The sequence below is a fragment of the Biomphalaria glabrata genome, chromosome 14 (assembly GCF_947242115.1).
Source record: "Biomphalaria glabrata chromosome 14, xgBioGlab47.1, whole genome shotgun sequence".
Taxonomy (NCBI): domain Eukaryota; kingdom Metazoa; phylum Mollusca; class Gastropoda; family Planorbidae; genus Biomphalaria; species Biomphalaria glabrata.
In genome coordinates, this window is record NC_074724.1 from 23,344,401 (window position 1) to 23,371,123 (window position 26,723).

Consider the following 26,723-nt stretch of genomic DNA (forward strand, 5'->3'; position numbering starts at 1 on the left):
GAAGAAAATATTTGCTGATTTAGTTCAATAAATGAATTGTACACTAAGATGATGTAAGGTACTTAAATACCTGTTAATATAGAGTGAAAGAGTAAGTTTGGTCTTTATCAGTGTTCAGAGTTGGTTACTTTGGAATCATTTTTTTTGTTTAAAAAGAAAAGGTAGACACAATTACACTACAGACCCGCTGCTATATTTCCAGTGATAATTAAAATATAAACACAAAACTTACGGCCTCATAGCAAATATGACAATGTGCTTTTTGCCATCCACCAGGATCACTTTGGAGAAACAATTAGGCTGTTGAAGATAGAAATAAAGTTTCAATAAAGAAACATTGGGGACAGTTAACTTTATAATGCACAGAAGGAAAGACAAACAGCTGGCTCACCTCACAAGAATGGTTGATAAATCTTGCAGCACTACCATGCATGGTGGCATCTACTACCTCATCATCATCAATTCTAAACATATAACACCCAATTCCCTGAAATGAAAAAAAAAATATTTTACAGTACGGTATAATCAAAATTAAACATTTTATCCAAAAAGCATCCAGACTATTATTGACCAGCTACACAGACTTCCATGACAAATACAACAAACTAGTTCACTGACAATAACAATACTTTTAGCACTAGGCTATGAACAGTACAAAAATCATTACTGTTCCTCTAAACTCTAAAACATTGTGTAGTGTAACTAAGTTGTTTATTTTCTGCGTGTGTCCAGCATGTCAGAAGGTCATGTCCTGTGTGTGTGTCCATAGTAGTTATGCAATGTCATGTGAGATGTTCACTGTCTACTGCAAGAATAAAGCCATGGTATTGGTATTCTAGTAGTTATTCTATTGCACGTTGATAACCACTACACCAAATATCTTAACAATGTGTGTACTTACCCTACTCTCATAGTACTTTTCTCTCTTGTCTGTAAGAGATGCTCGTATCACCTCACCAGCATATTCAATCACCATCTCCCCAGCATCTATATTTCTCTTACAAAACAAGCCTCTGCCATGAATCTTGGAGCGATACACATCCACTGCTTCCTTGGCAAATGTCTTAAGCTTGCGGAATCTCATAGCCATGGGCAGGCTCAAGCTTGTGGCCCTCCTATTCCAAGATATAAAAAATACATGTCTATACTGCAAGCTTATACATTTTACATGAATACATTTCTTTTCCAACAATTGTTTTGTTAGCCTTGAGTTCAAAGTTTGTCAATGCATGCCAGAAAACACAATGTTACAGACCTGGATGATTTCAGAGCCATTTCTTCTTCTTTTTCTCTTTCATCATCTCCTGGCCTTGTCCTGTACACAGACTTTAAAAAGTTGAACATGTCAAATGGCTTCCTTGTGGAAAAAGCTTCAGATCTGGCTGCTCCTGATGGATTCAATGTGACTTCCTAAACATGGACAAGTTAAAAAATTATGTTTAAAACATAAGACTAATATTGGTGCAGCTACTGTTAAAATAAAAAATTATGGGACAGTGTAGACATATTATATATATACACAAAAGTCCTGATTCACTCATCACTAGTTCTCCCACTTGCAGTGGGTGAAAAAATAGGAAAATTTAACATGTTGCTACTTATTTTTGGTCTACCACAACTAAGATATTTTCATGATAGAAATGTAGTTGTTTACTTTACCAAAAACAAATTTTTCTTCACAAATTTGGCCTGACATTGAAAAATACAAGATTATATTTCTATTTTTAAGCACTTTACTTTTTGTGCATAATTTCCTCTGATTCTAATGACACTAAGTTAACACAGTCGGTAAAGCATCAGACTCAAAATATGAGGGTCAAGAGTTCAACTCCCTAATCTTGCAATTCCTTTTTTGTTCTTGTTTGAACTATTTTTTAAAAGTTAAAAAGGAATGTATAACCTCGATCCTAAGATGATTTGAAACACTTGATAAAAAAATTGTGTTTGAAAGCATCAGAAAGGCTTTAAATAAACATCAAAATGAGTAGTACTTCCTTTACAATTTTTCTGACACCATTACAGCTGGTTACAAGAAGGAATCTTATGGGATCTCTGATAAAAATAAAATCCTATTTGGAAAAGTCATACAACTTACAGCGTCAGCCTGGTCCAAGTCATATTTATGGAATTTGAACTTGTAGTTCCTATGGCAGTAGACAGCTCCATACAACTGTTCTATGAGATAAACAACAGCATCATGATCTAGGCCAAACATGTTGCAGCCTGATATACCAGCATATGACAATTGCTTCATGCGGGAGGCTGCTCGGACATCCTGCACCTTTTCTAGCACCTGATTCCAAGCATCTAGGGAAAAATAAAATACTGTATGCATAATTGAATGCTATAATGAAGCAGAAATATCAGAAAAGCAACACAAGATCAAGCACAACTAAAATGTCTTTTTGAAGCAGAGAAACAATATAAACATGCATGTTACACAACAAAAGAAATACATTATTTTCTCTAAAATCAAAGGAATAATACTTTTTGTCTTTCAAAATACATAATAACACAGGACGGATGTTTATTTAAATCCTACAAAAATGATTACAAACTCACCATCCACTGTGTCACCTTGACATGTGAAGCCATCATCACTGCTAATCTCAAACCTGAGCCTGCTTTGATGTTTCACTTTCTCCAACTCAGCTGATGTTCCAACTGGCATATCTTTACCCTGATCTAATGGGGTGGCCACCACCTCCTCCTCCAGCATGGGTTGAGGCAGCTCCACATTGTCCTTCTTATGGTGGATCAAAGGATGGTGACTGGCTGTAATTGTTGAAAAGGAACCAAAAACTAGTTTAGAATATACCTTGTTAATCTAGCTATTTCAAAAGATCATAGTTAACTCATGAACATGAGTTCTTTCTTACAATTACAAGAAAAATCTGAAATTAAAACACTCAACAACCATATATATACACACCAAAGAATGAATGAATGAAAGGTGTATCTTAAGAAATGTGCAGTTTTCCCTGCAAGCTAAAGAGTCAAGTTAGGTTAATTGAACCAGCAGCTCATTCTGACAGATCCTAAAGTACTGAAATCACATGTTGTGTAATATAAACGGCCAATTTTTAGTACCCATAAAGACCAGGACCTTATTGGTCTAATTAAAGAGAACAGACTGAATGTGCTTGTCAGAATTTAAGTCTGTAACTTTGAAGACAAACCCAGATTTAATCCTCTTTATGTTTATTTGAAATATATGCACACTAATGAGGCATGAATTAATAAGAGGTAACTTTCAATTTTAAAGAATAATTATATTATAAAAACATGAACTGTTATAAAAAAAAACTGTCCCATTGCCCACTCACATACCTATCCTGAAAGTGTTAAAAAGAACATTGATATTAGAATTAGGTCAAATACTCACTTGTTTTCAACCTTCTTGATACAGTGGTTATCCTCTCAGTCTCAGGAGTTTTGAACCCGATTCCAACAGAGGATGGAACATCCTTCATCAAACTTTTTTTCATGATCTGTTTTTTTGCTCTCTCTTTGATAATGCTGGCTGGGTTAGTGATGGCTAGAGATTTCTTACATGGGGACATGATGGGGAAACTGGCCCTCCTGTGAGTGGATGCTGGAGCAAGCTGTTTGTTATGAAACTGTTGGGGTTGTTGCTGATCAGAGGGGATCTCATTTGAGGTCAATGCACCTTCAGCACATGTCACCTGTGGTGACTTTGACTGCACTGAGCTGATCTCCCCATTACTTTGGATAAACGATGGTATATTTGGGGTGTCACAACTAGCAAAACTGGTGCTCTCAATAATGTTTCGACTAACTACCTGTTTAAAGGAACCTGAATATACCCCATCCTCTTTCAATGTCTTGTCAAAAAGTGGACGTTTCAACTGAGGCTCTTCACTTGGAGGTAAATCAGACTTTCTTTTGTTGCTATGGTTGTAAATGTTTGGCTTTAGTGCTCTCCTGAAAGGTGGTCTTGTATTATTGGAATTTTGATTAATGGGAATAGAAATGTAGCCAGTACGTGACCCTGACCACAAGTTATCAGGACTGGTTTGACTAGATATATTTGTCTGACTGGAGGATGATACTGTTGATGAGGATGAAGAGCTTGGTAATATCTTTGTCCAATCAGACAATGAAGTTTTTTGTTCTGTTGCTGCTAACTGGGGTCTTTGAGTGACCGGAGTAGTTCCTACAGAAGATGTGTATGTTGGAGCCAGAGTGCTTAAGGAACTGGAGCAACTATTCATAGTTTGGTTAGGTAGAATTCCTTCATTGATGATAACACTGTACAGTTTCCTAGGTCCTTCGGGAGTGTTGGTGATGGTAGACTTCACCTCTACACCTGGAATGCTCTCTTGTCCATGGCTGCTGATAGCCCTTTGTACCAAGTCTGTAATTTTATCAGACTGATCTTTATTGAACTGCTGCTTCTGGAAAACAGACTGGAGTGTGGATGAATTTAAGTCAAATGAACCCATGTAGTTGACTTGAGTGGGTGCTCCATCCAGGTGAGCTAAAACTGGAGTTGTCTTGGGCAAAGATATGAAAGATGAACTTTGAGGTGCGACTGAAGATGTGGATGAAGGTAATGGTAAAGTTGGTGGAGGCAGTCTTAGGCTTGGACTAGGCAGATGTAAAGGGTTGCTGGGAGAAGGGTCAAACCTGTTAAGTTGAATGTGTGAAGGTACCGCTTGGGGGTTGCCTTTAAGAAGAGCTGGATTTAAGTTAGTGGAAAGCATGTGGGCAGAGGGATCTATCACAATAGAAGATTGTCTGAGGGCTGGCTTTGGTGATAATTGTCTACTGGCCAACTCAATCCCAGCTGGCTGGGTTGAGATAGTAGCTTGAGTAGCAAGTTGAGGCAAGAACACACCTGTCTGAGCAAAAAATGGTTGGCCAATCATGACTGGTTGGTTAGCAGCAGACAACGTAGCAGTTTGCATTAAAGAATTCAGTCCCATATTGGGCTGCAACAGTGAGGATGCATTGTGTGATTGTATAGGCTGAAGAGTGGAGATAATGGTTGGTCTAATTGTATTGGGATTATTAAGTGAGATAAATGAAAGTCCAGTTTGGCTACTTTGCATCAGAGTAGACTGTGCCTGCATGATGGAGGCAGGGTTAGCTTGTTGCAACATTAAACCAGCAGAGTTGTTAGTAAATAACATATTAGGCTGGTTAGCGCCTGGTACAGACAGAGTTGAAGGTCCTGTGTTTCTAAAGACAATGCCAGGCTGATTAGAGTTTTGAATTATAACCCTGGACTGACTTGGTGTGTTCTGCAGTACCAGATTGGACTGAGTCATCTCCTGAGGCTGTATTAAGTCTGGCCTTTGATTCTGTTGCAGGATGAAATGACCAGTGGACATCCCAGACAACATGACTTGGGGTTGAACTCTAGGTGGAGACACCTGGTTTTGCTGAAGACTAATATAAGGACTAATACCCTGACCAACTGGACTAACACTAAGAGATGGCTGAGTGAAGCGAGTCTGATGGACATTAGTTTGTATGGACATTGGCTGCTGCTGCTGTGGTGGAATATATCTTAACACAGGAGACATATCTTTTGGAGTTGAAGCTGAGGAAAATGAGTTGCTTATTCCAGAGAGTAAATTTGAAGCTATATTTTGTGGTGGCCTTAGGGCTACACTTGGCTCTGGAGCCTGCAAGCCAACAGCTTTAATTATCACAACATCATCATCTTCCTCTTCTACAACTTTCTCTGTGTGTTCTTTATTAGATATGAGAGCATTATTTGTACATTCATTGTTGCTTTGACGAGTGATAGGGTAGTCATCAGCATCATTTGACGTTTCAGAACTAAAGTCATCACTTTGAATGTCATAGGCAGCAGAGATGGAGTCTGGACTGACAGACCTAGATACATCACCACTGTCAACACTTTCAGTTCCTAAGGCTTTGCCTGACACCTCTTCTTGAAAACCAGCTTTCAGCTTTGCTTCATGACTATCATCACCTAATTGATCTGATACAACAATGGGTTCAACTTTGTCACTACTTTCTACCTTCTGAGATTCAACTGTTGAGACAATAATTTCAGAAGCTTTAGCATTGGAAGCTAATGCTTTTTTTTTAATGAGTTCACCAATCTTTTGAGCAGCATCAATGTTTGGTGACCTAATTATAAACCTAAGTTTCTGGCCACTAAACTTAATGGCATCAATAGCAGGATGTATTGATGGTGGTGTGTCTCTGGCATCACTGTCCTTTACTGATGTGCCACTACTACTAACAGAGGATGAAGAACCTAACACTTGTATGGGTACACTGAGGCTAGTGGCTGTACTATTACTTCTAGAAGAATCCCTCTGATTATCAGACTTGTTATCACCACTAGCATCAGACATCTCAGACTGCTTTACAGTGACAGATGATTTTTGTTTTGAACCCTCACTTAATGTCAACTCTAGTTTTTGGTCTGAACTGTCCATACTTTTAGCAATGGATTCAGATGGCAATTCAACATCACAAGAGGATTGAGCCTTTGCTTCAACAACATTCTCCAAATCTAATACACCTTTCTCCTGAGAATTTCTTAATTCAGGTTTCTCAAGTTGAAGTTTAGAAGTGGAAAGGGGTCTTCCTCTTAATTTCTTTATGCCTAAGGCTTCAACTGGCTGTTTCTCTATTAATTTTGGCCGTCCTCTGCCCCGTTTTTCTTTGACGTCTGCAGAGGGTAAAGTTTCAGCGACAGACTCCTCTTCCTCATCTTTAAACTCTTTTTTCAACTCTGCAAGGTATTCACTCAGTTTGTTCTTCTTACTTGCAGAGCGGCTGCTCCGTCGGATAGGAGATGTCACAGTACTAATATCACCTACTACACCCCTCTGTTCACTACATTCATCCATCTTAGAGCAAACTTCATCTTTCTCAATGCTTGGTTCATCAAGCTTGGACTCATGGGAGGCCACACTGCTTAAGCCAGTATTTACACATATGTCAACAGGAGCCTGCATATCACAAGGAGAATGAGAAACAGAAACTGTTGTTCCTTTCTCAAGACTGTCCAAATTTGTATTTCCTTTGTGTTTCAATGTAGTGGGGTCACTCTTCTTCATTGGTGATTGCAATGATGTGCTGCACTGTGAGGACTCTTGGTTCTTGTTAGTTTTTGATCTTAAATTAAATGTTTTCCTTGAACTGGCATTTTTATTTAGATCCAAATCATTATTACTTATTTCTGAACATGCAATTGTCTCTACAACATTACTGGCTATTTCAACATTTGTATCCATCGATGAATCAAATTTGTTCATTTCAGAGTTATTTTTAGTAGCTTTGCTTTTAAACTGACCATCATGATTGTTATTTTGAAAAGTTTTTTGATCAGTGATATTATTTGATAGTGGACTTTCCTGAGCTATACTAACAGATTCTGCAATCATATTATCTGTTGAAGCATTAATATCTGGTAGTTTTTGAGAACTAATATTTGGTTTGGGAGATTTTTTCTTATCTGTGGCTTTGTGGTCAGTCGATAAGCGGTTCCGTGTTCGACAAGCCACACCCCCATCACTGTCATCATCATCAGCATTCTCTTCCTCTTCATAATTACCATCATCTTCCTCCTGATCATAATTAGCATCTTGTGAGGCCTCTACCCACCAAACTCTCTTAGGCCTTGGACGTTTTTGTCTGGAGCTAATGGTCACTTCTTCTAGAACCACAGGATTGTAAGTGATGGTCACACTTTTTTGCTTAGATGAACCAGCTTTGGGAAGGCCACCCGCCATGATGCTTGGCCGCATATTACCTCCTGGACATGCCTGAGCTGGGCTCTTTTTCTCCCTTTTAGGTGCTTCATCCATGGATGATGGTGATATTCTAGGCTGCAGCTTTACTGGACCAACAGCATCTAAATCTGAATGAGGTGACAGCTCCAGTGACTTTCTGCTAACCAGTCCAACAGCTTCAAGCATGGTCTCTTTCGGAGAAGGTTTGTCTTCAACTAATCTAGAAGAGCACCTAGTGGGTGACAGCAGAGAGGAACAAGTGGATCCATCAGGGGATAAGGTAGATTTAGAATCCCTGCGTCTTAGCTTAGCAAGATGGGCAGGTGCAGCATTTCTCTGGGTCATTGTACTTCTTCTCAGAGAAGATCGTCGAGAGTCCTGGCTCTGAGCACTGCTGCAATCATCAGAGAGTTCCCTTCCACTAGAGGGTGAAAACTTCTCTTCTTTGAACTCATCAGAGATGATGATGCTAAGAGGAATATTTAAAGGAGAGGAAGATGGCACAGATTTGTCAACAGACTTGTTAAGCCCTTCACTTAGTCTAGAGGTAGATGACCTCAATAGTTTAGAAATAGGTTTTTCGTCTTCATCACTAGTACTAACCTCAAAGTCACAACTCTTTATATGGTTCTCGTAGCTCTCCTTAGTCCTGTACATCCTCTTACAGGTCAAACATTTGAACGGCCCTTCATGCCCAGGGCTACGCCTTGCCAGGCTCTCTGCTTTGATTTTCTCAACTATCTTCTCATGCAGGCTTTCATCTGTCCCCGACAACCTGGAGGAAGCTCTAGTCCTAGGTGAAATGACAGAACTTTGAAAGAATTCAGTCTTAATAATTTCCGGCTCATCCTCAGAAGAGTCCAGATCTAACAAAGGGTTTTCAGAGTCTGTTGCAGGTCTTCTTAATACAGCGACAGACTTCTCTGCTCCATCATGTTCATCTCTATCTGAGTTGCCACCACTTAATGTTGCTGCAGAGGAACTGTCTACATCAGGAACATTTCCTAGTTCAGAAAAAGATTTGTTTGCTTCACTATTCAAAGCTATTGCACCTCTCAGATCTATCAATTGGTCATTGCTTTCAATTTCTTTATACTTTACATCAGCATTATAATCTTGAGCTAAATCTTTACCTAGGTTAGTTTCAGCTGATTCTAAATCTTCTGCTTCTTGACTGTATTTAGTATCATGCTCAGGTTCTTTCAGCACAAATGTTTGCTTGCTTCCAGATCTCAGTTTGGCATTTAAATGCACAGCACTTGGCAAGTTCTGCTTCTTTAATGCAATGTAACAAGAGTTAGTAACTAGCATTGGAGATTCTATTTTATTTACTTTATCAGATTCAGAATTCAGAACATGAGGAGAAATGTCACATTTGGATGAATTAATGGCTTTATCAGACAAAGAGGCTGTATTACTTTCTCTTCTGCATTTGCCTAGTGGTACTAATGCAAGAGGTTCCTTTGATTCATTGTTTTTACCATGGTTGGAAAGTTCTTGTTGAACAGTTTTTAGAGTAAGCTTTTTAGAGCTATGATTGTTCTCATCTTCATCATTTGTTTCACTGTAACTGAGATCATCTAACATCAGAAAATCACTTTCATCATCACTAGTACTTTGGATATCTCCAAGGAAAGACTTTGGAATGCATGAAACACTGGTCGAGGAGGACTGAAACAAATGCATATTTGATGTGTCTTGATTTTCTTGTGTACCAGCCTTATCTAGTTTACCTTCACAATCACCTTGTATGTTGTTGTCCTCAAGGTTCCCATTGCCACCACCAGTCAGCATCAAGTTGCACTGCTTTAATCCTGTGTTGCAAGAGTTTTTTGAATCCAAATCAGCATCAGCTTCTTCAGCACCACCAAATCTTATAGTGTCTGCAACTTCTAATTTATTTTCTCCAGGTCTCATTCCAGACTCATCATCAGACTTCAAATTCGTGTCTGTTTCAACACAAGCCTGTTTAGCATTTTCTTTTGGTTTCAATTTTTTAGTTTTCCCAGTTTTTGTCTTATCTGAGCAGATTTCTGATGCCTCTGGCTTGGTGCCACCTCTGCAGGGTTTCCTTTCATCATCATCCCCACTCCCATCATCTGTGCTGCCATGGTTGACTGGACTTGGACCAGCATTGGTTGATTGCTGAGCATGTCCACTTTCACCTCTCACTTCATCTCTATTGTTTTTAGCACTATCTTGGTGGCTATCCTTGTCTCCCACCCCTTTCTCCTTAACATTGACATTGTCACGAGTGAAATGATCACCTTTGGTCAAGTCCTCAATATCTTGACAGTTTCTCTCATCTACTGTTCTGGTCAAAGGCACTGGATTTGTTTCACTAGAGTTATCCAAAGCAGAGAGGCTTGGTTTCATAAAAGGATCTTCAGGCATATCACCAGAATTAGTAACTAAGACATCTTTGATAGCCTCTTCCCCTAAAACATTAGCACTACTACTCTCGAAGCTTGTCTTCTCTAAGCAATCTATTGTTTGCCTTGACACCTCTGCTGCTTCACTAGTTCCCTGTGTTAAACACAACGGTGACTCATCTGACAAATCTTTTGCTTCTAAACAAGTTATTAAGTTCAAAAGGGGCTGAGGAGAGAGTGAAACTGACCTCACAGGGCTAACATCCTCGCATCTGATGGTAGTAAATGGTGACACTGACCTCGCTCTCACCCCTCTCCACAGACCATTAGGCAATGCAAGGTTTACTCTAGCTACAGCATTGGTATGAGCAAGTGGAGAGAGAGGGCTTGAATACCTCTCCTCACTACTAGACCTCTGTCGGATCTGATGGGGAAAAGCCACAGGTGAAGGTGACTGAGACTTGCTGAAAGTAAAATTTCTAGAAGTCAATAGCTTTTGGGGGATCTGTCTTTTATCTCCTAGGCTATGTCTCTGTTTACAAGAAGCTGCATTGTTTAGCCTTTCCGCTATCCTCACCAGACCCAACTCTTCCTCAACTGGGGGCAAGACAGAAGATTTGCACAATCTTGCTGGTGGAATATAGTTTTCTGGGACTTTGATATTCAGAAGTGCCAGAGTACTTGGTGACAAACCCGTTAAGTCAATAGACTTTGTGGAATGTTTATCCAACAATGAATTTTGGGATGATTTATTACTATGTGAATCATTCTTGACATCCTCATCACAATCTCCAAACCCTGTTTCTGAAACATGATCGGGAAACATCTCTTTTGATGCATTAACTGGAGAGGTGAGATCTGGTCTAGATGGTGGTTTCAGAAAGTTTGGAATGCCTAGCAGATCCAGGCCAAGCTTATCTAAGGGGACAAACTCAGGATTACTCTCATCATGGATGATCCTCATGTCTTGAATGTGAATCTCTGGCAACTCTGCAGGTTTGACTTCAATAATACGACAAGTATAGACACATCTCTTTCTGGTATCTTGGGTGCTCCAGTATATCCTTGTTGAGCTACAATTAATAAGAAATAGTTTAAACAAAGGAAAGAAAAACATTACATTTTATACAACAATCTAAAAGCCATTTTGAGTTATGTACTTGTACGTTATCAAACTCGTAAGATAACTTGCTAGAAAAATTGAAGGAAGAACATTTGAGATGTATAAAGAAATTACACAGAAGTAAATGCATTGAAACTTTAAAACATTTATGTTGTCAATAATATAGAATGCCACTATGTAACTGAGGATTTATTTTTGATGTATTAAACAATTTAAAAGTTCAGACATCATCTACCTATAAATTTAAACATTTAATTTAATACAATCTTTACTTTCCTACTTTTCGCTGTTATCTCTGTATTTGTGCAACAAAATAAATAAATAAAAGTAAAGGTTCCTCCTTGCCATCAATGAGGGTAATTGATGTACGGTTCATCTGTTTCTATAGCCAACGGTTAACGAGGGTCATCTGACCAGCACATTGACCCAACGCATTTTCTTTTCCCAACTACGTCAGGGGTATCCCATTAGCTTTGGGTAGACTTAGAGGTGTGTCCAAAAAGTCAAAAACCTAGTCTTCACCAGGATTCATACACAAGACCCTTGGTTTGGAAGCTAAATGCTTTACTAACCTGCCTCCATTGGATTTTAAAAATACTTAGCTTGTACTAAAATTGAACTTTTGTACAAGTTATGAGTAATAAAAACAAGAACAACAAAAACTTTTTTTCCACTTACCAGAAGTCAATAGGATAAAGGCACTCCTCAGTATCTGAGAGAATGGATCTTAAAACACCCAAATGTTCCACTGTACATGATCCTAGGAAATTTAAACATTATGATTACAAAGAAAGTTTAGTTTTTATTTTAAAATGAAAAATCAGTAATTTTCTATGCTTTATTAAATGTCTCATTAATGCCAAAGGTTGCAATTGTTTTAGTTTTTGCATGAAATTCACATTTTATTATTATTATTATAGCTTTTATATAGCGCTACTTTCATGCTTATAGCATGCTCAGAGCGCTTTGGTCCAATCTCATTTGTGGACCGGTGGGGTGGGGGTGGGGGTACTAGGAGTTGGTTTTCCGTGCTGCCTTTAGGCGCTCAGTAAACGCAACTCTGCCCGAGTCAGGTATCGAACCTCGAGCCCCCTTCTAGGTAGCCAAAACAAGCCAAGTTCAAGCACACTTAGCCTCTCGACCAAGAAACAAGAATTTGAAGAGAAAAGAATAGAACAAAAAAAAATAATTCGTATATAACATAGTTTAGGAAAGTTATATTCATATGCATTCTGATGCACAGAAAATGTTTGAATAGGAGGCAACAGAACAACCAATCTATGCAATGCTGCGACTCTCTCTGAGCACAACCAAATAATGTGTATGCCAAAAAAGCTTACAAGTTAATAAAATCACATCACAGCCATGGCCTTGATCAGTAGGATTTAATTAGGTACCATGGGGTTAATGTTCCAATAATGGAACACTTGACATAAATGGGTTAATAATCACACATAACATAGCAACTCACCTATGATCACACTAAGAGTAGATGGGTCCACAGCTTTACCCCATGAGGACTTAGCCCTGATTTTCTCTAAATCAACACATACACGCCTAGAGACATCAAAGTGTCCTTCAGTAACAATCTGTTGATATCAATGGATACAATCTTCAAAATTGTTAATGATATAATATAATTATTCAATAAAATGTTTACTTTTTATATTAAAAAAAAAATACCAGTTACTGGGACAGAAGGATATAGTGCTACTTTTTATTTTTCTATTAAAAAGAACTAGGAAAGTGTGATAAGTGATTGATTTGTGCGAAAGAAAGTGTGATGTGTGATTGATTAATGAGAATGAAAGTGTGATGAGTAAATGATTAGAAAATATGTTTGGAGTGATTGATTTGAGGAAAAATGTGAGAATAGTGATTAATTGGAGAAAGATTGTGATTGTGGGTGATTGATTTGTGAAAAAGTAAGTGTAATGCGAGATTGATTTTTCAGAAAGAAAATGTATTTGACTTGTGATCTCTAGATTAGATTATTCACAATGTGTACACAAGGATACTACAAATTCTGTTTATAAAAACATATTCCAAATGTATATCCTGCATTATGGGTCATTGTAAAGAAGTTATTTACTGCTTTCCCCAACGTGGATTCATTGCTTTAATGTACCACATCACAAGTAAAAGAAAACGGCTTAGATTTTTGCTTGTTGTGCTCATCCACGTCATTATTTTAAAAAAAATTAAACAAAATCTTAATAAACACTCCTTCAACAATGTTTTTTCTTTTTTTTTTATATCTGTTACTTAGGCTATATAATATGCTTTTATGTAGCTTTTTATTTTTGTATCAGGACAAGTTTCAGAACCCCCTGGCTCTAGATGACACATTTGTGCCAAATGAATGGGGACAAAATAAACCCTATTTTAGAATGTGATGCAGGAAGATTGAACTGTTAATAGCTTATTGTAAACTTAAAACAAGTACTCTTTAACACTTGAAGACCACATTGATGATGTCTCATTAATGCCAAAGGTTGCAATTGTTTTAGTTTTTGCATGAAATTCTCTTGAGCAGCGATGCCAAAATGAGGCCACCAGTGTCTGATCCACTTTTCCCTGTTTAATTATTTTTCTTTTCTAATCCACATTTTTAATCACTTGAATAGTTTATGTGTACACTAAGCAGCCATTTTAAAAGATTTTTCCTTCTGAAACATTGTGGCTCTAAGCTGTTTTTATTATTCTAAATATTTTTTTAGCATAAGTGACTAGTGACCTTTTCATTTGTTAACATCTAATATTCTTTTTAGATATGAATAATAGTGACATAAGTGACTTAGAAAACTGTCCTGGAAGCTATTTTCAGCCTTCAGATTCAAGTGAGTGTTAGTGAAATAGATCTGCATTTAGACACCCCTAGATCTAGTAAACAAAAGGGAGCTTCACCCCAACCAGGCCCCAGTAAAAGCCTCACATTGCAAAATATTGATCAAGTTTGACAGTGTTATGTTTTTTCAGTAGATACTTGGATAGAGTTTAATAGTTTTTTTTACAATAATAATGAATAAGAAATGTTGGGATATTTTTTTGTAGGGTAAGTCAATATTAAATTGTCTATTATATTATTGTACTGCCCTTCTTAGTTTTGCATTGCAGGGTGTTTATTAATTAATAAATAACTATGTTTATTAATGACAAGTACATTGATCAAACTACTGTTATTATGCTTTCAATGCATAATAAAGTTGTTCATTATCTTAAAAATATAAACTAAATTGATTTTTTTTAACCAAACAAACAATATATATTTTTATGAATTAAAAATATTTTTGTTAAATATCACTTTTCAGGGGCACAAAAGTCACACTTGCATATCAACCATACCAAAACAATTAAGAAAATTAAATGATCAATTTTATCAACAAAATATGCCCATCAATACACAATAAAAAAAATGTATGTTTAAAGCTGTCACATTAACAAAGCCATTTTTTTCCCCTGAAGAGAATATTTCCTTACACTTTTAGTGATTGTAAAATGACAGTGATTAGCAACACAATTAGGCTGTAGAAAGAGCTCAAAGGAACAATGTTTATGAACTACTTTGTGAAAATACATTTTCTTTCTTTCACTGCATCTATCCAAAGCTAATTCCCCACCACCCCATTATTATGAGTAGAGAAGGAGAGGGTTACTGAAATGGTTAGAACTAATGTATACCTCTATATCAGTTGCCTCAGGATGAGCCTTACAGAAAATGGTTTGATCTGCAAGAAATATACACTTGTCCTTTTTAGCACACATAAAATGGTAATTAGCTCTACAGTTTGCAGCACAACAGCCAACAGTGGCCCCTACTTGCTGGCAAAGATCACACTTCTACAGTGAGAAAAAAAACAACATTTAATAACAACTTGGAATTATTTATCTACATTTTAAAAAGTCATCAATAAATATATTATACATTTGAAAGATGTAGGAAACCAACCAGTTTTCTGCCTCTGCTGACTGCATCCTGCACATTTTGTAAAGAACCATCATGAGATTCAAACACTTCAGCTGACCACAAAGCACAATTTATGTGAATCCAATCATCTTGACCACAATAAAGCAAGCGCCCAGCATTCTGTTAAACAATGTCATAATTAATCACAAAGCAAACAACCAAAAAAAAAAAAAAAAAAAAAGCATAAACAGTAAATTAAAGGCTTACATCAGGAAGATCATCCCCTAGTATAGTACACAGCAAACAGGCTCGGGTATCCTCCCCTTGGTTGATGACTTCCAAAGATTTTTTGAAAAGAAAATTGTCTGAAAAAGAGAACCATTTTAATATTGTATAATTTCATAGGAGTTAACAAAGTCACAGGGTCTTTTCAGTAGATAGTAGTACCTATACTTGAAATCAATAGTATCATCTCAAATCTATTTATTTTTTGGAATTCTGACATAACGGAACAGCTAAAACTTGTCTTTTTTAACTCTTAAAAACCATAATTTTTTTCTCATTCTACTGGAATAATTTTTTTCCCCACAATTTTTATCACATAAGCCTTTTTATAAACATCATACTGTTTTTTCTGTTTGTTAAAACATAGACATGTTATATAAAATTTTGTTGGAAATTGAATGTACTACAAGAAAATTTATCTTTCAATGTTATAGATAGTCACTGGAAAAAAAAAATTAGGTAATTTCAGAGATGAACATTTTTTTTTTTAAATTTGATATTTAAAAACTGACTTTCCCAAGTAAAAAAAGAATATTCCAACAGTCCTTAATCATTATTATTCTATGAAAATATTAAACTCTATCCAATTATCTATTTATAAAACATAACTTTGTCAAACTTGATCAATATTTACACTTTTAGTGAGGTTTCTTTCTAGATCTACTAGGGCCTGGCTGGGGCGACACCCCCTTTCGTTTACTACTTTTACTAGATCTAGGGATGAATAATTCACTATCAGACTCGCTTGAGTCTGAAAATCGCTTTCATTATAACTTTCTAGCTCTAGAATCTCTAACTCTAAGTCTAAGTCACTCATGTCACTATAATTCGTATCTAAAAAGATATTTAGAGCCTGATCAGCAGTAAAACGGCAAGAAGGCCTGTCAGCCATGATGTCTGATGCAAAAAAAAAAAACGAAAAATTCACTAGTCACTTACAAAAAAAATATTTAGAACAATAAAAACAGCTTAGATCAACAAAGTATCAGAAGGAAAAAACTTTCAAAATGGCCGCTCTAGCATTTCCTTAAACCATTTAAGGGATTAAAAACGTGGATTAGAAAAGAAAAAGAAGTAAATAGGGAAATAGTGATCGGACGCTGGAAGCGTCATTACGGTCTTGAAGAGTTAATGTTTTTGTGGGATGATTCCATATAATGCAGAACGTTAGGCATGTCTGAATGCAATATGTTTTTTTATTGTTGCTATTGATTCATTCATGCTTACACAAGCTTATTTCAGCAATAAGCTTCAAAACATTCTATGCAAACATATCTTTAGGGAAATAATATGTAAAATGAACCTATGTTGTCTAATTGTTGGAAAATGTCCAGGGTTGAGAAAAAAAACAAAAAAAAAACAAGAAAGTAAAAAGTGAAAAAAAAAAAGTGAAACTATATTTCATACGAAAGAACTACCAAATGTTGAAAAATACTTTAAGAAAATCCTCACCCTCAATGCTATTATTTTTCTTGAGGTTGGAAATTTTCTTAAACTGTGATGGCTGTGGTGTCATGGGTGTGTCCTTTCTCTCTAGCCACTGGGCATAGTTATGATCACTTGAAGGCGGCAGTACAGCATCTTTCAACATCCCTCTGGAAAAGAATATCTACAAATGTAACAAAGCAGATTTTTTTTTTTTTTTACCTTTTAGATACTATCATTTATAGCTATTTGATTTCATAAAGAAAGCAAATCTTACACTGGTAATCCTCTATTATGTTCCCACAACTTGCAGGTATTCACGTTAAACCAAGGAAAACATCTCTCCATTTGCTGCAGAAACAAAAAAAACAAACAAAAAAAAACAATATCACATCTACACCAAAATATACTGTAAAAGATATTTCTAAAAAAATGAACATATCAATTTAATGATGACAAATCTCTACAATATATAAATGCCTGATTTGTACACAGTTTAGTTGTCTATGAAAAATGTTATCTCTGCATAATTATTCACATTGCCAAAATCTGTTAACTGTTTTAAAAATAATTTTAAAAATTAGAAACGTAATATTTCTGTAGATAGTCATATATTATATATATATATACAAGTAGCAATTTGTTGGAAACAAGATTATAAAACACAAAAGTAATCAAATTGACAATTACCTTTGCAAATATGGATCGAACAGAATTGGCTTGTTTTCTTCGGGTAGAGTAGTTTTCATTTTGAATTAGTAACGCTTGTATAATACGAACCATGTCTTCACTAAACTCCTCCTACAAATAATTTTAACACTAAATGTTGTTAAATGAATTTTTGAATGAACTCGGTACAATGAACAAAATGCTAGCCATTAACGTAGTATGATTTTGAAATTAAAAGTTTATAAAAAAATATTATATATAAAGCAGCCCAAAGTAAATACATATAAACAATGAAATAACAAAAATGTATCCAAAAGTCAAGTTTTTCAAATAGCATCTCTTTTAATTGTAAACAAAGGTCCTCAATGTCGGTGCTGTGAGATTTCCTTTTTCATCTCTAATTTTTTCTCAATAATCAACCTTCCTTGAGTACCTTTACCACAGATTTTCTAAATTAATAGTTGCCAATGCTAGAGATACTAGTTATCAAAAGTAAAAACAATAATGATTTAGGTATAGTACTAAACATAAAAAAGCCAACACTTAAACTGGTTAATGTCAAACATTGCTAAACTAGTGATCTACTCACCACAGAAGTATAGCTTCCAGTTTCAATTTTATTTTTAATAGCTGTAAAATCTCTAGGGTGTTCTCCATTTATATCTAAAGTTTCCCAAATGTCAAACTCAAAGCTAACATGTTTATCAAAATCTGCAATAAGTATGTATACATAAATTGATATAAAAACAGATTGTGAGCATTTTATTGCACTAAGCACACATACACAAGTGTGCATGTCTACTTTATTCCCAAAAATTATATGAGCTTAAGACATTTATAAAATAGATTGCTTTGATTAATCAAATGAGTAATTGCCAAAGATCATTGGCAGGACAGATTTTGCTCAGATTCAAATGACAGCTTAGTGGGGAGAAACAAAAATTAAATAATAAACTGAAATTGCAATTTATGCATAGGAAGTTTTTTTTATAAAAAATTTACATACACATATTTTTCCTTTTCTTTGGGTAGGCATTATAAATAAATAAATATAAACACTAGCTGATGGTTTATGTTTTAACCATAACATTTTTGTTTGTTGCAACCTCAATGAAAGAGCCTATATTGCAACTCTTCCACATAAATTTTGGTTATAAATTCCAGTGGCCATTTAAGATTAAATATCTTTGCCTTGTTTCTCATAGTCCAAAGGGACACCAGTTTCCACAATTTAGTTTTTTCTATTACATTCTCTTATCAATACTGTCACCCATGGGGAAGTTCATGGACACACTTGTCCATAGTTTCTTCCCCACTTTATATACATAATAGCATTTTTTTGGTCTAAATTATGACCTTTTCTAAAGCCACCCCTTAATAAACTTCAGCTTCTCAATTCCATCTATATTATACTTTGACATTGACCTCCACCCCTTTTTTGGGGTTATTTTTTTATATATTTTTTTGCTTTTTCCAAAGGCCCTAATTGAATGCCACTTTTCCCATTCCACATTTATTTTGGTAATTTTATTCTCTAAATAAAAAGAAATAATTTGGTTTTATTTATTCAGTTATTGTCATCGTTTATCTCACTCCTTTATAAAATCTTGTCACTTTTAAATGTAGAGAAATGGATATAGATCTATATTTATATTTTTAATTCTATTAGGTTTACCTTTTATTTTTTTGACGATAAAAAGAAAAAGACTCTAGGTCTATCTTATTAATGCTATTAGAATTGGTTTTGTCTAAAAGAATGGTGATGATGACATAAGGCATATATATTATAAATAAGCAGACTTTAAAAAAAAAATATAAATCAAAGGTTTGATAGAAAGCTTGTGGTTTTTCACAAATAGCAGTCCAAAGGTTGCAAACCTGTCTAAAATGTCCCCAATGAGTATGTCAGTGGTATTTTACAAGTATATAATAGATTTTTATATTATTTTTTTGGTTTTTGAAAAAGTTTTCAAAATTGATAAAGGATTTTAACAGAAAAAAAATGAGAGAAAAAAAAAGGGTCCAATAAAATATATGTAGCTTTGAAGCAAACTTAGTAATATAAAACATATAAATATATAAATGACCTCTCAAGAGATTTCAAATAAAATAAAACTAGAAATTTAACTACAATACCATAATGTATAATTGAATGTGTAAAAATCAAAACTTACCAGATGGTCCTATGAAAGAAGTCTGCGTGGTTTCAGTCTGAGATGTTTTCTCTGGAGAACCATCTTCTGGGATACCATTTCTATGAAGTATTAAATCATTATTTTCTAAATCCATATCCACTGAATTCAATAAATCTGTCGATTCACATGTTTTTGGCATTGAAGACACAGAACTGTAAATTTGGAATAAATTTTTTGTGACAGATTGTCTGCAGGGATCAGGACAGACAGTAGAAATGGTCAAGTTTTCATTGAGCTCTTTAGTTGAGCTCACTGATGCTTTAGCAGTCATCATTGGGCTAGCCGTATTGGATGAAGAGTCTGAATTGCTTGTTATGGAGCAAGGTGACAGAGAATCACAACTTGCAGTAGAGGGAATTGAGATCATTCCGTGTTTTAAACAGTTTATATCACAGTTGGTAATTTTCACTGATTTAATGACTTGACATTCATGAGCATCTCTCGCAGCATTTTCTATTGAGCAATGTTTTTTAGCATTAATACCATTAGCTAATGTTAGCCCTTGCACTTTGAGTCTATCCTCCTCATTTGTGAAACTACTAGGAGGACCTGTGTCCAAAAGTTCTGTGGAACTTGCTTTAGGCAAAGTCAATGAAGAAGTTTGTATCACAGATAAGTCAGAGTGAACACTATTATTCTTATAATTAATCCCTGTACAATTGTCCAAAATAATCCCGTTTAGCCCACCTGCTGCACCACCTATCTTATCTTCTTTAAGGCTAATCACTACTGCACCATCACAATCACATTTTTCTATCAATTTAGTGTTTAGTGAACCTGAATTGGACACTGTATCACAATTAGGTTCAACAGAAACATTGTCATTGCTACACTCAACACTTATTTCCTTGGGAATAAGAGCTGCGTCATCCTTAGGCTCACCAGCATTAGATTTGGTATCATCAAAAGTTGTGCAGTTTGGTTTTGTTTTCCTGATTTCTCTCTGCAATGTTAACACAATATATTAAAAAACACATCAAGTAAATTTTTTCAAATAAGATAAAAAAATAATTTTAATGGTCCAAATGAAAATTCAGTTTGACTATAATTGTCCACACCTCAGCATTACAACTATAACAATAACGAGATAGTTGCAAATGCAAACAACATACACAACAGAAAATATGTAACACTGAGCTTTATTTTCTAGTGACAAACTTTAAGCAGTTCTATGAGGTTAGTGAACTGAAATGTAAATGCTAATATTGCTTAAGATGTAGAAATAATTTCATAACACTATCAATGTATTTTATTTTTTCAGATAGACACCCCCCCCCTCCATTTTGAACTCTTTAATATCCCAATGCAAACATTTCTTTGAGGAGATTGGTTCTTCACAAACTACAGTTACAAACTTAGCTTTTGAAACAAACTAAATTATGGCTAATAAAATTTCTAAGAAAATCATTTGCCATTAAAATGAATGGTATTACTTTTATTTAACAAAAGTACCTACTGTGAAAAGTATACTCATTTCTAGTTTTTATGTACCATTCAGAAGCAATCCATCAAAGCACTAGAATCACTTTGTAAAGCAAATTAAAGCTAACAGCATGTACACAACAATGCTATAATTATTGTTACTCACAGGTGGACCTGCCTCTAGTAATAGCTGGGCACACTTAGAACTTTCAAGAGCATTCAGTATATTCATGAGATTGTTGGAAAACTGTGACTTCAGCACTCTCTCCCAGTACCGGGGCTTATCAGAAGAACAGACACGGCAAGTGAACTGTACCTCATCAGGAAGAAGTGAAATCAACTGGTACTCATCATCTGTAAGCAAAGTAAATTACATTATTAAAATTACTTACATTTATTTCAAAATAAACAAAAAACAATACAATAGCTTCTAACAAATTCTTCACTTAATTCCTGATCACTTAATCCTTAAATATTAGTTATTAAGAAATAGTATTTTTTAAGACTTTGACAGTAAGCAGAACAACACAACATAAAATGTGTATTTATTTGTTGTAAAGTAAAGTAAAGTAAAGTTCCCCTTTCAGACCTTGTGGTCTATAGGGCAGATGATGTAAAGGTCATCTGTTTCTGTGGCCTACGGTTAACGAGGGTGTCATGTGGCCAGCACAACGACCAACCGCCTTTACTTTTCCCTAACTAATGTCAGGTACCCATTAGAGCTGGGTGGACTCAGAGGCGCCCGAAGATCCCGAAATTAAAAATCCCAGTCTTCACCAGGATTCGAACCCCGGTTCGGAAGTCAAGCGCTTTACCGCTCAGCCACCGCGCCTCCATTTATTTGTTGTGCTACCATATAAATTGTTTTCTCTAATATTTTACTGTTTTTTCTAATGCACAATAGTTAATTAATATATAGTGTAGCTTGATGTGTTTAATTTGGTTTTAGGGAATGTAAACATTTTACTGGGCATACTGCAACAAAGCTTATTCATCTTCATAAGTACGATCAGACAGTCATCTTTCATATTTTTAAATGGATCTTCCTTCTTTTCCAGTCATGATTTTTGTCACCATATTTATGGGTACATCATTTGCTTTAACTTTTTTTTAACTGCTTTTATATAGCACATCTATCAGGCTTATAGCTTGCTCAGTGAGCTATGGTCCAATCTCTTTTTGTGGATAGGTGGGGGGAAGGGGTATATGGAAAAAGGTTTGCTGCATTCAGGTGCTCAGCAAACAGAACTATGATAGAATCAGGATTGCAACTCAGGCAACCTTGTTAAGTGGCCAAGCAGATTTAGCCTCTCAGCCACACAGCTTTTTATTTATTCCAATCAATGCTGACTTGACCCATCCTCTGGAGTGAATTCATATTATTAAAAATGTTTTGCTTAAACCCCTATTGAGAAATCTAATGGATTTATTATGTTGAAAAGTCCACAAATTCACAATTTTTGTAATTCAAATGTCTGGACTAAAAGGACTGGAAACTTAGGGAAATATTTGGTTTCATTTCACTTGCTACATTTGTTGATCAAACTTTTTTTTCAAACATAGTCACAGAGTGCTAGAGATCTTATCTCAGACCTGCCTACCAAAAAAAGTCCAAATGTGTAACGCTGATGGTCAAAATGCGTATTTTGGCACCAAAATGCGTAACATTTATGCGATCCACTATTTTGTCATATATTTATATGCCCAACCTGTGATCGCAGCTGTGTATCAAGGATTGGCCTCTTTAGTCACACAAGAAGTTGCAAAGGGAAAAGATCGTCTCACGAGACGTAAAATGCCACAGATATATATATATATATATATATATATATATATATATATATATATATATATATATATATATATATAGCTACAATCTAAATCTAGATCAATACGACAATAGAGATGATATCTAGACTAGATCTGGATCTATGTCTATATAATGAATATAATCTACTCTAGATCTGGGCTCAAGAGTGTTACCGATGCTGTGGATCCGCTACAAACGTAGGTCTACTCCAAACTTTCGTAGGCCTACCTTCATCCTTGATCTATTCTATACTAAGACTAAGAATCTAGTCTAGATCAAGACTAGATGGTAGTAGATGTTATCGATCTAGATCTAGTCAAACTAAATCATACTACAACTAAATTGGATCTAGATTGTACAGTAATGTAGAGAATCATGACATAACGTAATGACTAGCTAGTCTCTAGCTAGATCTATTCCTGTATAATAAGTTATCTAGATTCTAGATCTAGACTAGATATCTACAATGTCACTCAATGTATTTTGAATCGATAGCACTTCGATATTTTTTTTCTATACAAATGAATACGGGAATCAGGGATTCAACATAATTAATTTCTACTAATGAACTTACAAAAACAAAAAGTCACGTTGGTGTATCAGCTAACTGACGGTACCAACCCGCCATTCCCTCACTCTCGCGTTCTTCATTTCTAGACTAAATCTAATTGCTTTTAAGAACCAATCAACGTATAGATCTGGACACAATGTGTTCCCCCATCTTCCCCCCCCTCCCCCGACAGGATGGCTTAGCGTGACCTCCGTGACCGCTCGTAAGCTAGTCAAGAGAGGGGGGAAAAAAGGATATGAAATGCGTAACGCGACGGGTTAAATGCGTTTTTGCGTACTGACAGTCATTTTTGGGAGATTTTGCGTAACGAATACGCATTTTGCGTAACGGTAGGCAGGTCTGTTATCTGCAGATAAGAATCATGACAAATACTGCAATTTTTGCAAAGAATTTAAGAACATGATTGAAAAGTAGTGTTTATGTTTGTTCAAAAAAGATTAAATGATGATGTTTATTAAATAAAAATAAACAGATTTCATTCAAATACATATGTGCAACATGGAATAAAGTAATTAGTAGTCATGTCACTTGCCTGTCAACTCCTCACACTTGGCATGAACCCAACTCTCACAGATGGCACAGTGAACCATTTTGGACTCCCAGTCATCATCAGAGTAGCATTTATGACATATGGGGCAAAAATTACCTAGATGAATTTTAATGTGCATTCTTTAAAAATGTATAACTAAACTTTTTCTTTAAATTAAAAACAGAAAAGTTAAAGCTTTTTGTTATATTGACTAAGAATAATTGTACAAATTTTAAATTTTAACTTGAACTGAGAATGGGAAGTGGGAGAAATAATGAGTAAACAATTCCATCCAGACAGCCAAAGGAGTGATTAATATTAGCTTTGTAAAAAAAACTAGAATGCATTGAACTGTTGCCCTGTTACCAAAAGTAGATCTGATTTGTCATGCATTAGATTTAAAAGCAAAGGAGAGGAAAGGTAGAGTGTAGAGCTAGGTAGAGGGAGGTGTTCAAGACAAACATAAACTGGGATGTAATACAATACAAAGTTGAGAATATAAAGCACTAAAAAAAAAAAGCAGATATGGGCAAGCTCAGGGAATCATGGTGAAAAACACCTTAGTCTAAAATATTTGCAACCTTATATACTTTTTTTTTGTTAGCACCACTTACACCAACATACCTTTATCCATAAGCTTTCCACAATCATAGCACAAAGAAAAATCATAAGTCCAGGTTGCATTGGAGCCAACACCAGGTGTTGTTGCCCCACAACTCTTACACCGCACACACTTAGTACAGACCCATATATTCTTACGAGATGGCCGTGTTGGGTAGTTGGGGCCCAGGCACTCGGGATGGTAAGTGTCTTTGCATCTGTGGCACTGCAAATAAATGTTTTTTAAATTACTGAAATGAAATCTTTAGAGCAAAGGATTTGTTAATGGTAAAGGTTACAAATAAAGCATTAAGAAAATGTTTAACATAATGTTGTTACTGGTGTATAAGGTCACTACTGTCCTCTGTTAGGCGGTTCCCCGAACAATCAATAGAAGTTTGTCGATGCTGATACTGAATGTCACGCAAGTTTAATAGTAATAAAGGGAACCGTCGAATGTCAGCTAACTCTATATGTTAATAAAATGCTACTTATCTCTACGTTGTCCTGGAAGTAGTCTGTTTACGTTGGCTGGTATTTTGTTCTATCCCTAAAATCTAGTCTTGTTTTTACTAGTCAAGTCATTGTCTCTTAGTCAAACTTCACCTATTTCCGAAACAAATAATTAATTACTAATTGTGCCATAACACCTCATCCACTAAAAGTAAGCTCTCATTAACATTACCTTAAGCAGTCCATTCTGTTGTCCACATACATGACAAAACTGACACCGGCGGCAGCACCACATTAGACTTCTACTTATGGCTACATGACAGTGACCATCCTCAGCATCCTCCCCTTCTTCACTGTCTGGCTCTTCTGGTCTCTCCTCCTCATCCAGACAAAAAGTGTGATACGCCTGACAGCAGACTACGCAAAATATCAGCTGATAAAAAAATATCATTTTAAACATTATTTCATGTGATCACTTATACATTTAATTAATTAAACAACAGTAACACATTTACATTAATAATTGTCAATAAAAAATCTCTGTAATTCATTGTTTTTTATTGTTGAAAAATAGTGGTTTTTTTTTTACTTTTTATTCATTTTATACAATATTTTATTATAAAAATGTATCTACTAAATCTAATTGAAAATAAAATTAGAAACAAGTGTCATTATAATTTCTTATGTCTTAAAATTTATGATTAACTAAACACTTCTGAAAAAAATACTAAATTAACATAATTATAAATAATTTGATACATTGTTTTAAACTCCAAAATGTAAAATAAAATAGTTATAAACTACTAAATCATACCTACAGATAACAAATGTCCTTGCTTTCAATTAAAAATATTAAAATTAGTATAACTATTCTAAAGTGGACAAACACCTAACCAACCTCTTGTTTTCCAGCTGAGCCACACAGGTAACACAGTGTCCTGACACAAGTTGTTCCAGTCAGTGTCAAAGAAAACCCTTGAAACCAGGCAGACGTTATAGAATAGCTACCCTGTTATCAGAAATCAAATACTAATAATGTAGAAACACTGTTCCCTTTAAAACAACATTGTATATGAAGTATAATAATAATCAAAAGAATTGTTAGAGCTGGTGGCTCATTGATTGCCTTACTTTATAATCAGCCTTGATGAGGTGAGTTTTCAGTGGGACATCAAGGCAATAAGCAGTTTCATTATTCACAGGCCTCAACTCAGCAGAATGTTGCTTAAGTGACAATATCAACTGCAAGAGAGAACCAAAGTCTTGATACTTAAAATGAAACTATGAACTCTAAATCACAGATTCATCATAGTTGAAAGCTTAATAAAGTGAAAATTAAAATTAGTATGTTATGGAAGTAATAGAGAAGTAATTACATTTCCCAACTAGTATAAATTGTATGCTAGCACAAGATTACATTTTGTTTTTGTAGTCAACAATTACTCAGACTTTGAGATGAATACATCAAACAAATTAATAAAAGGTCATTGCTCTGAAACTGTACAAGTACATCTTAAGTAGGCAGGGACAAGTGGCGTAGAAATCTTTTTCACATTTTCAAAACAGCACCATTTTGGGTGTGCAGAAAAATGAAATTAGAAAAAATAGCTTCTGTTA

General features: G+C 35.3%; 1 protein-coding gene across 4 annotated transcripts in view; it reads right to left on the bottom strand.

The window, feature by feature from the left end:
- The window catches only part of LOC106077005 (uncharacterized), an 80,865-nt gene that overhangs the window by 1,676 nt on the left and 52,466 nt on the right, over positions 1-26,723 (bottom strand). For all 4 annotated transcript variants that reach the window (XM_056009327.1, XM_056009325.1, XM_056009326.1 and 1 more), the window contains 23 exons: positions 26,238-26,348; positions 26,005-26,115; positions 25,339-25,539; positions 24,678-24,879; positions 24,057-24,170; positions 21,310-21,497; positions 19,701-20,664; positions 18,116-18,237; positions 17,548-17,658; positions 17,135-17,208; positions 16,885-17,027; positions 15,415-15,512; positions 15,190-15,327; positions 14,922-15,080; positions 12,712-12,829; positions 11,919-12,000; positions 3,386-11,190; positions 2,563-2,775; positions 2,096-2,307; positions 1,256-1,410; positions 902-1,115; positions 392-487; positions 233-300 (listed from right to left, as the gene is read on the bottom strand). In XM_056009327.1, the coding sequence (XP_055865302.1) occupies positions 233-300; positions 392-487; positions 902-1,115; positions 1,256-1,410; positions 2,096-2,307; positions 2,563-2,775; positions 3,386-11,190; positions 11,919-12,000; positions 12,712-12,829; positions 14,922-15,080; positions 15,190-15,327; positions 15,415-15,512; positions 16,885-17,027; positions 17,135-17,208; positions 17,548-17,658; positions 18,116-18,237; positions 19,701-20,664; positions 21,310-21,497; positions 24,057-24,170; positions 24,678-24,879; positions 25,339-25,539; positions 26,005-26,115; positions 26,238-26,348 (11,699 nt within the window). The remainder of the gene's footprint in view (positions 1-232; positions 301-391; positions 488-901; positions 1,116-1,255; positions 1,411-2,095; positions 2,308-2,562; positions 2,776-3,385; positions 11,191-11,918; positions 12,001-12,711; positions 12,830-14,921; positions 15,081-15,189; positions 15,328-15,414; positions 15,513-16,884; positions 17,028-17,134; positions 17,209-17,547; positions 17,659-18,115; positions 18,238-19,700; positions 20,665-21,309; positions 21,498-24,056; positions 24,171-24,677; positions 24,880-25,338; positions 25,540-26,004; positions 26,116-26,237; positions 26,349-26,723) is intronic.